We start from the raw sequence: 14503 nt of genomic DNA on the forward strand, positions 1-14503 counted from the left end.
AAAGTCATCCACTGTATGTGACATGTCCTTAAAGCCATATCCTGTATGTGACATGTTCTTAAAGCCATCCACTGTATGTGACATGTTCTTAAAGTCATCCACTGTATGTGACATGTCCTTAAAGCCATATCCTGTATGTGACATGTTCTTAAAGCCATCCACTGTATGTGACATGTTCTTAAAGCCATTCCCTATATGTGACATGTTCTTAAAGCCATATCCTGTATGTGACATGTTCTTAAAGTCATCCACTGTATGTGACATGTCCTTAAAGCCATATCCTGTATGTGACATGTTCTTAAAGCCATCCACTGTATGTGACATGTTCTTAAAGTCATCCACTGTATGTGACATGTCCTTAAAGCCATATCCTGTATGTGACATGTTCTTAAAGCCATCCACTGTATGTGACATGTTCTTAAAGTCATCCACTGTATGTGACATGTCCTTAAAGCCATATCCTGTATGTGACATGTTCTTAAAGTCATCCACTGTATGTGACATGTCCTTAAAGCCATATCCTGTATGTGACATGTTCTTAAAGCCATCCACTGTATGTGACATGTTCTTAAAGCCACCCACTGTATGTGACATGTTCTTAAAGTCATCCACTGTATGTGACATGTCCTTAAAGCCATATCCTGTATGTGACATGTTCTTAAAGCCATCCACTGTATGTGACATGTTCTTAAAGTCATCCACTGTATGTGACATGTCCTTAAAGCCATATCCTGTATGTGACATGTTCTTAAAGTCATCCACTGTATGTGACATGTTCTTAAAGCCATCCACTGTATGTGACATGTTCTTAAAGCCATCCACTGTATGTGACATGTTCTTATCTATAGCCATCCTTTGTCTGTGACATATTGAAGCCATACTTTAATGTGTAATTCAACCACTTGTTATATGTGGGATATTTTTATAAAGCTATTCCTTATGCATGTATGACACACCCAACCATCAATTATGTATGACAACATAAACGTTCTTAAATAAAGCTAACCCTTTTGTATGTGGGACATGTAACTAGTACAACTTTTACTTGTCTAGGAGTCAAGGGAGCCAACTATGGTTGAACAATTTCAAAACAAAGAAAGTAAATGACTTCAGACTAAGGGTTAGGATAGCCAATATAGTACAATACATCATTTAAAACTGTATCAACAAAATCAAAATGTAATTTGTATTTACTTTTTACAGTTGTATATAGGGATTATCTTTTTTATTTAAATAGATCTTGGAGTGAAGGCATGCACACCTCTGTTTAGAAACCTACAAATCTAGATATTTAGAAGTTGCTAAATGCTACTGAAAATCTTCTTCTATATATATAATTCTCTTCTGGGAGACGCTAGAAAACAAGCTGTAAACGCGCTCCCTACCACCCCCACCCCTACATGGTCCGGTGAGCTGTGGTTCACTCTAAATGTTTACAGAGCCGGGTTTAGTGACGACTATTAGGGGCAGATAATTTAGTTTGAAACGATTTTAAACGTGGGGGGGGGGGGGGGTAACAAAGTGGAGTTTACTTTAACGGAGGGGGGGGGGGTATCGTCCTTAACGAGCTACTTATAGTGTTTAAAGAAATATTTTCAGTGGCAGCGTTGGTAGTGTCGAATTCACAAATTATAAATTACTGAAAAGTAGAAAAAAAAAAACAACAACTGAATAGTGGCGTATGATATGCCGCGGGTCGGCTCGTAAAGAATAATTTAAGAAGTGCTGGTTATTTGTTTTACAGTATCAACTATTTTGAAACCCTACAATTACGAAGTTCTGATTGCCTATTGTAAAACATCACATATGACTTTGTGATTTGAGTGTGAACATTTAGAATGAAGCAGAAAAACAAAATACGTTGTATACAATTCTGAATGTTTTAATTCATTTGCACACAGCTCACTGTACAATATATGAAAGATTATCGCACAACAGGTGCCCACACATTCACCATGTACTTGCCCATCTACTAGCAAGGCATAAAAAGTAAAGTAATCAAAAATAGTAAAGTAAAACTAGTCAAAACATTCAGCAATATAAAATAAGTGCTCCAGATTTAATAAGAATGTGGCTGTCACTCCATTAGGCCATCTAGCTTTGTATATATCTACACATTCTTGAGTTGTCACAATACAAACATTTGAAGAAAGAGTTAAAGATCAAAAAATTATTTAAAGGAAAAAAAAAGCTCTTCAACTAACAAAATACAAACAAACGTTCATGCAACTGTGCCTTTTCCTTCTTTAAAATGCAATTTTTTAAATGATATAAATATTGTAAATAATTGAGAAGTTGTTTAATAACTGAAATGCTTCTAAAATATTAACTTTAAAAATGTGTACAATATAAACTAGACAAATTGACCAGATCACAACTGCAGTTTTTCAACAGCTCTCTGTGTTAGGAAACTAACTCTACATAACTGCAAGAAAAGTAAATCGAATTTTAATTATCAGTGGCACATGTGTGCTTGTCAGCCGTTTGAACCAGACTACATGACTGAATTGTTCCTAAGTGGTAACTCAGCTTTTGGAAGGTTAGACCTGTGTCTACAAGGGAAATAACCCACAAACATCACAAGTACCAACACAGTTCCATTAACAAGGCGTGGCTATTTGGGAAAGAAATAGAACCTTAGCATTGGTTTTTATCAATAACAAAAATCAAAACGAGGAGATGAAAATCAAGTGAAACCAGCACCAAAGAGATTTTTAGTTATCACTGTTGTCTGATTACAATGGAGTAAAACATCTTTCCATCTGCCTGTATAAAGTGCCCAGTGAAGTTCAGAAATAAGTGCTACAGCTTATCAGAGCTAAGGTCAGTTTTGTAAGTTAACCACTAAGAAGAACTGTGCACTATTCGCAGTGCAAAGTGAGGTACAAGCTTAGGTTATGGAAAGAATTAGCATTCATGAAATGATAGCATGAATATGTACAAGTTTGATTAATATTGGCACAGTTTTCTCTAAATATATAATGCATGTACATTCCTGAGGGTCAATTTTTTCCTGCATGTTGGACAGCAGTGTTGGCTGTTGATAGCAGCTTTAATACAGGCTTCACAGAAAATATGACCACAAGTAGTGGACATTACTTGTTGTCCTCTTCTTTGAACCTGAAGACAAAAACAGTTTTTAATTCACATATTTTTAAATAAAATGTTGACATTTCACAGAATAAACTTGAAAAAGGGGGTTAATTCATTTTTAAAGTTCTGTTACAGAAGTATTTCAAACTTTAAAATGACATGTTGTATAGTTTCAGTGTGAACTTATATAAAGTAGTGTTTATGAATAAGGATAAAATACTTGACAAAGTAAAAATGTACCTGCTTGACATCATCCAAACATATGGGACAGATAATTTTGATGCCTGTGGGAGACTGAAGTAAACTTGCATTTGCTGATGTGCTGTCAGAAACAGATCATTGTTAAATATAAATTATTCATTTGTAACACAATCATATTATACAAATAATTGCATGCAATGTTACACTAATGTGTTCAAGGATTTTCCCTTCATATTTACAGTAGCTAAAACAGAAACCATACGGGATCTAAATGCCAGTAATCATTTTTTTTTCAATTGAAGCCTTGCTATTGGTGAATATTGTTCTTTAATTTAGGGAATAGTTTTGTTAAAAAATGATAATGTAAAATAAATTGAAATTAAAAATAGACTAATGAATGAGTATTAGCATAACCAATTTCCCTTTGTAAAGTGTCAGATAGGGATTATACTTATATGCTAAGAAACAACTTTCATAACTTCCCCGGTTGCTTTCATTGAATGTTACATTAGATACAACTAAGAAGTTTATGATATGTGCTGGCAACAGGTAATTCCAAATTGTTACACCTGCATTGGTGATACCCCACTACAAGAGCAAATAAAATTTCAATGTCAACTTTTGGTTATAGTATAGTGTTTACATTTTGTTCTATATAGTTTACACTAAGTACTTACATTCTGACATTTGTTAGCCTTCATTTTTTAATTACAATGGATACTTTTTAAATACAAGTATTTTTCACTTACTAAACCTACTTTGGTTCAGGTGTATCAAAGGGAACATCAGGTAGTTCATCACTACTTTCATCAGAATGGAGAACATGAACCTCTGAATTTGGATGAATGTGCCGTCTCCTCGGAGAATATACATTGTCCCGCTGAGAAGATGATCTGTGTCGTCCTCTCCTCCCACTGCCTGTTCTTGATCTCACTGGTCCTGTGCATGATCATCATACCATTTTCATTAAGTAGATTCCATCTAAAGTTTACTACACTTCAATCATTTATCTAACTAAGCTGCATTCTTTCAACAAGGCTCTAAAATCAATTGAAAAAAATTTCTTACTTAGAAGTTTTCAGTCTATATTATAAAATGAAATTAGGACAAAACAAGTGTTCTAAATTAAATGGAGAAATTAAATAATAAGATAAAACAGCAAAACTGTAAAAAAAAAATTGTTAATACAATTAGGAAGATGCTCCTCCATATGTACTGTTTAGAGGTATGAATAAAATACAAGTACTTAAGTGCTTTTTATGATAACATTAACATACAATGGAAAAACACAAGTAATGCAAGGTGTTATACACTGTAAGTGTAAAGACAGGAAATACAATAGTAAAATAGACAAGTTTGATCATTACTTACCAACATTATCAGTGTGAGTCAAAACCTATTGTAAGAAAAGTTTAAAAACAAGATGGTAAAGTTTTGTCTTTTTTAAAATTTTATTTATTAAATTATTGCATGTTTGGGACAAAAAATGTTGCTGTTTATAAACGTGCTCTACATTAGTTAGATTTAGCCTTTTAAAAAAATTAAACAATATGATATTTATAAAAGAATTTTAAGTGACTATCTCAAGAAAAGGATGCAACTTACAGATCATGGTTAAGTTAAATTATTTAGTGAGAAACTGTAACAGAACTTGTACTAAGTATACTTGCCACAACAGGTGAATCTATTAAACTTAAGGAGTTATTTCGAGTGAGGTCTATGACTTCATGAGAAATATCTAATGTCAAGTCAATGCACTGAGCTGAAAAAAAATATCAAAATTTTATTTTTTGTAAATTGACTCATCTATATCTATTACCCCATGGGTATATTTTTTTTGGAAGAAATCTAGTATTTATAAAACATTTATTTTCAATGAAAATACATGAATACAAAACTCAATGAGAGTTCTCAACACTAATAAATACATAACATTTTTTAAAATACATACATGCTGGAGTTTCAATAATGTCATCGTCCACTTCTAAGACATGGGGTTGATTATGAATAGGCCTTCTGTTTCTTTGTCTGCGTCTTACTGTTCTTAAAGCCTAAAAACATTTTGATTTGATAGAATAATCTCAACCCTCCAGTAAGTAGAAATTAGTTTTACTTACTTCATGCATAATTGTTTTCTACTTTAATGAGAGTTTATTGTAAACATTAGTAATTAGTAGTGTAGTAAGGATTTTTTTATCACACACTATTAAATTGGAACTTGTGAGGGTGTAGACGAAGAAGATACCACCAGTTGTGAGAGTGGGGTTTTTGTGGTTATATGAATGTGTCTATTTGTATACCGTAATGTATACTGTAATACACATCTGGTGACATCCAGTTCAGGGACCGGGTGTTATAGTTTTCTTAAAAATCGTAGCCTGGCACAGTTTAGTGAAATCCAACACAAGTCTAATTCAAGATGTTCTATAATTATTTTATTTAACTCAAATCAATCTCCTACTTCTACCTAACTAGTCTATACTATATACTGTCTACTAATACTACTAACTACACACTCACATGACCAACCGTAACACACTATCTACCTCTAACTCTCTACATATCTCTGACCGTTCTCTATTGCTACCTATCACTAACTGCTGACCCACACCTCACTGGTCATCTGCCCATCCCATGTGACTGGTCAGCTCCTGTATTTCCATTGGTGCAACTAACTAAGCTATACTCTGTTTCATCTAACTTCTACTAGACCTATCTGACGTTAACTTGAATCATCAAAGAACTGTAGGCCTAATGTTTATTTATAATGTTTTTTACCGACAGATTTGATGAAAAACCTTCCATCATATTGTTGACATGGATTAAAAAGATTTTTAAGATTTTGCAATCAAAGCGACCGTAAAAATAATAAAAAATATAAACTTAAGCCTAAAAATAATTCAGAAATTTAATATTTTTAGAATAAATGTTATAAAAGTTGCAAATCCAGAGAACTTGAAAATAATTGTTTGAATTAAAGGCTACATTTCTATTTATTTTCATTAAGCCTAAGTTCATATTTCTCGCTCATGACTGATCTGTTTCAATGTGCTGACATTTTTTTAAAACATTCTATAGGCATGTTTTTATTTAATAGGCCTGATACACTTATTATATTAGTTAACTTCTCTTGTTGATAAAACTACATAAACGAGTGAGCGAGCTGTCTGCCACGCGTGCAGCCCGTGTCACTGATTGGGATGCATTTCTTGCCTACATGTGATAAATTTTACGAAGTGACTACGCGTCTCGCAGAGCGTGGCCCCTAAAGAATAGACTACTCGTCTCGCAAGTTTGATTTGCCATCTTGTAATTGAAAATGCTTATTTTTTCTTTTCTATTACATCCGCTGTGGTTGAGTCAACAGTGTGCCAGCTGTAGTCTGACGTTCATAGACCCGGAGTTCAGAGCTCGAACCCGGGGTTAGCTGTTAGCTCGACCAGTACTAGTCTTTTTTTTTATAACATTTTTTTTTCATATTGAAAATATGACGTAGACTATGATTCTTTTTTTTTTTAATAAAATTTCCAAACATCGTCACTGGCGTGATTGCTTGCTTGCCTTACGTTTACTATCCAGTGAGTGGAAAATCCCACCACGGCCCACGGTCGGTGGGTTCAGCAGGCCTAAAGCATACGTCACAGACGTTCACACGAGATCGTCTGTCTTCACTTCTCTCTTCCTCCCACCCCCTCACCCCTCAAGCAAATTGAAATTTTTTTTTAATTCACATAGGATAAATAATATAGACTTAGATTTAGATCTACTATCACGCATGCTAGTAGATAGCTAGACCTAAAGGTATAAGGACAGTTTGATTTAGCTAGGTTGCTGCTAGATCTAGGACTATCATCTGACCCACAAACTTTCCTTGACACTACACTCAACTGTACTGTTTTTTTACAAGTACTAGACTCTTAGGTGTTGAAATAATATAAATACACTTAAACTCGATCTAAATCTATGTCAACTTTAAATTGTTACCACGAAAAAAAAATCGGGCAGTCCTGACATCTGTTTTTTTTTTTAGATCGCGTGCCACCTAGGGTAAAAATTAAGCCTAACGCGGAGCGAACTGCGCAAAGGCGGCCTAAATTTTTATGCAATGACAGTTTTTAAAAGAAAAATCAAATAGATCTTAAGAAAATATTTTAAACTCAGTCTTTGTGAATATTGCGCTGGTCCCATAACCAGTAAGGGAGGAGGGTTAGATTTTACAATCACATCTCAATCTTTTATAAATTATCCTAATTAAACCTTGCTGAAATACTTAGGCCTACACTGATTAATCAAAATCAAAACTAAAAAGGCCTTAAAAAAAAGCCTTTAAAAAGATCTTTATAGGCCTACTTGAAACAATAAGACTAATGAATAAGACAATTAAGACATGATTATTTTTTGTTTCTTCATTTGGCCTATACTAAAAAAATGAATATAGAATTAGAAAATAGGTAACATATCCAAGTTAAGAGAATCCTTTCGATTTGGTTATGTTGTTTTTTTTATTGCAGCATACCTTCACTCCCCTCCCCATACATGATTTTGATGATTCTTAATTCTTAGTAAGAATCTTACGTCGTCGTTACGAACAATCCGAACATCCTAGTCTAGTATTTCTCGCTAACTTGGAGGCGTGGTCGGTTGCTAACAACAATATGGCGCCCGGACCGGACGTTTGATTTCCGGCGATTTTTCGGCCAAATTCCAGAGACCTTCAACTAATTACATTTAAAAATGTTTACCACGCGCAAAATGGCGGGATTTCCGTGTCATAACAACAAACCATAGGTGGCAGGGTTAGATATGCCAGAAAAGCATTTTAAAATTTGGTTTGGAGAACGGAGGCTAAATTCAAAAGTTGGTTTCATTAAAATTAATAGAATTTTAAAAATATCAACAGTATAGGTACAGAAATGAGCGAGAACGTAAAGCACTATTAGTTTTATCAGTCTATGAAAAAAGAAATCAAATATTGTGAGCTGTTTTTTTATAAGACCGGCGTCCGTATCACAACCAATTTATTTTTATTTTTTAAAAACCACGTGACCGCTATTTGATGATTACTAGTGAGGAACTCTGGGTGCATGGCCACTTAAAAAGTCTAACCTGATGTGTGGTTTTCTTTACCTTCAAGGGTTAGAAGAGTTGTCATGGAGAGATGTGTTGGACATGGCAGTGATTGACAATAAATATTAAATTAAGTAATTTAGTTTAAAACGAACTAAAAACTCCAAAGTTAGTGCCTAATGGATTAAATATGGATGTCTATTATTCAGTGGTCATGTTTAAATTGATAATTGCGTAAATTCTAGATTTAGTGAGAAAAACTATCCTAGTCCTAGAATCTAGGTCGTTTTCAGGTCAACTTTAGAAATCAGATCTCCGAATGGTTGTCACGGAAAAACATGTAGATCTATCATTCTATGTGATGTAGATCTAGTAGTACTTAGAACTAGATCTTCTAGATCTAGAATCTAGATCTACTACTACGTAACGTACGTACGTACTACGTAGGGTAAAATCTTAGTTTAGCGTCGTAAATTCCAACGTAGCTAGTAATGTGCGATGAAGGTAACTAATGAATATTTCTTTCATTTGGCCATATTTATGTCATATTTTACATAATATAACAGATAATTGAATAACAAATCACAATCCAAGACCAAACCAGTCATAAATATCCTGGAATAAACTTTAAACTACCCCGTTCGAGACAACAATGAGTAAATACAAGCAGCGGCCATGTTTTAAAAACAATAAATTGTCTATTCGCATGTCTTTTGTGTTGATTTTGTGGTTTAATATGATTGTTTTGTATTGTTTTACTATATGCCGGGGGTCGTCCATAAATGACGTCACACTCGTAGGGGGGAGGGGGGTCCGTAATTTTGTGACATTGTGTGATGAGGGGGAGGGGTTCAGATGGTGCGACGTCACACTTTTGCATTTTAAAAAAGCAATGTTACAAAACGAATTTTAGACGTTATTTTGCGTTTTAAAAAACTGTTGTAATACATTGTAATAACAATTGATTAAAATACTCTATTTTAACAGAGTTCAGACAAGATTTTGGAAAAATATAGCTGTTTAAAAACAATTCAACTGCAATTTTGAGGGGGGGGGGGGGTTGTAGGCTGAGGTGTGACGTCATTTTAGGGGGGGGGTCTGGCTTTTTGTGAGTACGTGTGACGGAGGGGAGGGGGGGGGGGGGTAAAAATCGTCAAAAAAGCGTGACATCCTTTATGGATGACCCCCTGTATAGTAATTTTTCTTTTTTTTAAATATAGTTGACATGAATGACTAATAGACCTTATCAGACTTAATAGTGTGCATCCAAGACCACAACAATTGTTGGGAGGTCGAACTTTTGAACACTTTATTTGCAGTAAGCAAATCAATATTAGATCGCTCATAAATGACGTCGCTCTTAAGATAGTAATGACAGCGTGCATTATTACAGAGCAAACATATGAACATATTGTTTCATATAGAAATTGTGATTTGTGGTGGGGAGAGGTTGAGCAGAACTCAGCGATGTGATTTTGGAGACGGGTCAGGTTTTTTTTCGTGAAAACGGGATGGTTGTGGGAGAAAGACCAGCTGTAGAAGTATGACGCGTTATTCATTGGTGATCCATTTTCTCAGTGGGGACGAAAGAACTATTAAGAAGGGTCAAGAAATGTAAAAAGCTTGCCGAGTCGAATTTCTTGAACCCTACCTTTTTCATTCCCCCACTTAGCTCATCGTCACCGAGTTAACGCTCGCACGTGACGTCATGTAGCGGTACCGCCGACCGTTAGGCTAATTTTATAGAAAAAAAAACAACAAGCACTGCCTTTTTGACGCTTTTGCGACGTTTAGTTTGATTACATAAGTTGGTGTTCATTAAACAGCCCCTAACACATCTATCACTCGTCCATTTAAACGTACGTAGTTATTTCTGCAAGCTTGCTGTCTTGAGACTTTCGGCCCTTTAAAAATGTATTAAGCTCACACCGTATAGAACTAGACTACCCATATTAAGCTCCAAAAGAAGCTTGGTGAAAACAGGATGGCCGTCCGATTTTGTAGCTGCTCTGCGCTTTATAAAAAGCACAATAAACGATAAGATGACACTTATATTAAAGTAAATTATAGTTCTGAATCTTGATACATTAAAAGTGATATTCGGAAATTATGAGCCAGACAGTCAACATATTTCAATTTAAGTCCAAGAAAATAAATTTCCTCAAACGATGGAACATTACTAAATTTTTGCGCAGTTTAGCGAAATTGAATTTAAGTATTTACGTCATCTTACAAAGCGCGATAGCCTATTGGTGCTCTAACGCGGCCCATGCTAATGGCTGTATTCTTAACGCCCCGCATTAGACGCGGCTTATTCGTCGGCAGGCATTTGGTGGCAAGCCTTTTTGACGGGGATAATGTGTTAAGTTAAGGCCGTTTTGCCAAATGTCTTAAACTAGCAGACTTGCAACATTTATGATAATTCGTTTTAAGCAAGGTATACGTATACTAATGCTTATTTATCGTTATTTTGATTGAACAAAGCATTATAGAGGTTCTCCATCAACCACATAGGTATTTTTCCCCGTCCACCTCCTTTCATGAGACCGACACGTCATAAATTGCGGAGCCGCCTGAGTTGACGTCACAAATCTTCACTCACTCCCGTAGCAAATTATATGTGACATCATTTATGGACAACCCCATATCACTCACTTGGGTACTTGATATTGACAACAAAGGATAACCAAAATGTGTCTGGCAGGTGGAGACTTGCGATCGACCATAATGACAACACGCACTTAAGGGGTGGAGTGGCTGATTATTTTAGATGATGTTTTACGAGGGAAGCTGGTGGATAATACATTTTGTCTCTCTGTATATATAAATGATGACGAACATTTATTGTTGTCAAAATTATGGCTAGAGATCTTAGATAAGGCAGAGCAAAGCGTAATTTTTTACATTAGGGGTCATCCATAAATGACATCAAGCTCTTTTGACGATTTTTACCTTCCCCCCCTCCCCTCCGTCACACGTCGTCACAAAAAGCCAGACCCCCCCCTAAAATGACGTCACACCTCAACCTACAACCCCCCTCAAAATTGCAGTTGAATTTTTTTAAAACATCGATATTTTTCCAAAATCTTGTCTAAACTATTACAATTTATTAAAACAGTTATCTAAAACGCGAAAGAACGTCTAAAATTCGTTTTCTAACATTGCTTTTTTATAATGCAAAAATGTGACGTCGCAACATCTGAACCCCCCCCCCCCCCTCATCACACATCGTCACAAAATTACGGACCCCCCCCCCCCTCCCCCTACGGATGTGACGTCATTTATGGATGCCCCCTTATGACTTGTTGTGACATTGACAACAAAAATATGACGGAGGTTGGGGTTTAATTAAGGTAAAGAGAAGTAAAAAAAATGTCATAAGTTACGATAGAATCACTAGATCTAACTGATGAAAAGAAAAACCTGAAATGAAAATAGTGAACATTCAAACAATAAGAAAATACTCAAACTATAGGCTATAGTAATAGTAAGATCAAATAAACATTAGAAAGAAAAAAAAACGTGATTTAAAACATGGATACAAGTTGCATCTCACAATGCTTCTAGAATTAATAAAGTTGTTTCTTAGGACATTCAGTTTTTAAAGAGCAGAATTTAAAAAAAAAAATGCTTTGTTATACGGACTATACAACAAGACAATCATATTTAAATACATTTTCATACGAATAGAAATGAAAGGGAAGCTACTCTAAATAACATTTTCTTAAGATGGCTGCTGTTTTTAATAGCAAATTTACTATCTCGAACAGGGTTGATAAAAATTAATTTCAGGATATTTAAATTGATTTAACCATAAATGGTGATCTATTATTCAATTATTTATAATATTTTATCAAAATATACGAAAATATACTCATATTTAATGACATATTCATTATTGCACTCTCTCCTACATTACTAGTTTTGGCCGAATTTACGACGCTAAACTAAGATTTTACCCTACGTAGGCCTAGCTAGTAGTAGTAGCTAGCTAGGGGCCACTGTGGAGACTGGAGACGGAGACTAACTCAACTGGGGATGAGAGACTCACCATTTATAAGTACTTAGATAAATTGTCACTCTAAACGCAGCGTATAAATGAGTCTGTTGTAGATCCAGATCAGTAGTAAATTCTAGATTAGATCTTGCTTAGATTCTAGCTGTCTACTCTCGTTAGTCTATCCGGTGTCAAGTTTTTAGTTCGATTGTATACAATAGCATAAACGGCTGTTTGATTAGGAGCTCTTTTATTTATGGAATACATAGGCACCCTACAGACCAGAGGCCAGATTGTAGGTTTATTCAATGCGTATTTTAAATTTCGCAGTGTTTTAAGTTTGCTTAGTTAAAATAGTTAAATTAAGAAAAAATCTAATACAAATCACAAAAGATGTGTTCTCTTTGATTGGTTTTATTTTTTATAACTAGTAGACTCTACCACCTAATATCTTTTCGACGATACAGATTTTAGTTTAGATTTTGGCCAACATTTGTAAAAATATTATCTGACCCTTTTTTTTAAATCAACTATTGCCGGCCAAATCTACTCCGCTTTCTGCTTCTAGTTAGTCGACTCGCTAATTCTACAATTTCTTGTAATATATTTAAGCTAGATCTAGATCTAGCAAAAATAATAAACTAGATTGGATTTAATATATTAATATTATAATTAGGCTGCTAGATCTCTAGATTTATCTTATTATATATTATAACTAGATCTAGATCTACTAACTACTCGATCCCTAGCCTAGTACTAGATCTAGATCTACTACTACTTCTAGATATAGATCTAGATCTAGTACTTCTGACATCAACAACACATCTAGTCTAGAAAATAATCTAGATCTAGAGATTTTCTAGATCCTCTCAGATAACAATTCTTTACTTACAATCACAATACCTTCTTGGCTTCTTAGGCCTACATAAAACATACCCAGAGTTTCTTCCAGACTTTCTTCTGCGGGGGGGGGGGGGGGGGGGGGGGGGGGGGGGGGGGGCACTGTTAAAAGTAGGCTATATAATATATTTTTTATATAAATTTCGTTCGGGGAGGGGGGCGTTAGTATTTTAGGGGGGAAACCCCCCCTCCCCCCAAGAGATGCCTGGAAGAAACTGCATATATACCTTCTTTTCCTACATAGTCACCATTGAAGATGGGAAGGGTAGTGATAATAAATAAGGGAGAGATAATTGACACAAATGCATCTGCAGAAAAGAAAAAGCTTTCAATGTTTTATGGCAAAAAAAATCAGTTTGAGTGATGACACTTAAATTCTATAGAATCTAGGCCTCTTTTAATACATAAACAACGTTCATAGGTCTTTTTTTTTTAAATTATTACCGATTAATTATGCAAGTTTTGTTGGTTCAGTTTTTACACCTTTAAATGTAAAACCAGTCAAACATTTTAAAATAATTATTTAAAAAGCAATTATCCTTGAATTCTAAGTTTACTTAATATTTCATACATGTAATTTTTTTTTGCAGGGTTTCTTAGTTAAAAAAAAACAATATAACATGATTGGCTGTGTTGCATCTGTTGTGTTTAATTGCATTGTTGGATATATTTGGTACAATGGAAATTGGCCCATAGGCAAGTTTTGGTTGAGTCGCAATTTTCCCGGGCACAAAGAAGTTGATCACCAATTAGAAATTGGGATAAATGTTGTCATCGGTATTGTACGCAGTTTGCTGCTGCAATTTATCCTGGTGTAAGTAGGGAATGATAAACATTTCTTAACACTAAATGTGGCTATTTTTGTTTCTCTATTTATCAACCACGCAGCATATTTTTTCATAATAATGGATTCATTATTTTAACCATACTGCTCACATTATTATAATAAAATACTTTATTTAATTTTAATACAAATTAAAATGTTCTTTTATACTCCTGTTTTGATACTTGCAGAGATTTCTTCCATGCAACACTGTTGATTGAGGCAGTCAAGTTTGGTGTTGGACTAGGTTGTTTGGCTACACTTCTTGCCATGCCCAATGTTTTGTTTGCCAGGCGTCACTTTGATGCTTTTATTGTTGATGAGATTTACAATCTCATCATTATGGTGGGTGATTCTGCATTAATTGTATATTTTGGGTAGAGAAGTCTGAAATGTCAAATCCAATTTTAGATCTGAAATAC

General features: G+C 34.7%; 1 protein-coding gene across 1 annotated transcript; it reads right to left on the bottom strand.

Annotated features, from left to right (window-relative positions):
• Positions 1–1872: 1872 nt before the first annotated feature.
• Positions 1873–12615, bottom strand: LOC131938473 (E3 ubiquitin-protein ligase RNF4). The gene is made up of 7 exons (XM_059296527.1): positions 12413–12615; positions 5246–5345; positions 4965–5056; positions 4666–4690; positions 4053–4233; positions 3334–3415; positions 1873–3120 (listed from the first exon to the last, which is right to left on the bottom strand). The coding sequence occupies exons 1-7, from the start codon at positions 12413–12415 to the stop codon at positions 2971–2973; spliced, it is 633 nt and encodes a 210-aa protein (XP_059152510.1). The 5' UTR covers positions 12416–12615; the 3' UTR covers positions 1873–2970.
• Positions 12616–14503: the final 1888 nt, after the last annotated feature.

Source organism: Physella acuta, unplaced genomic scaffold, assembly GCF_028476545.2.
Source record: "Physella acuta isolate Inbredline_101_S28 unplaced genomic scaffold, ASM2847654v3 ptg000245l, whole genome shotgun sequence".
Lineage (NCBI taxonomy): Eukaryota > Metazoa > Mollusca > Gastropoda > Physidae > Physella > Physella acuta.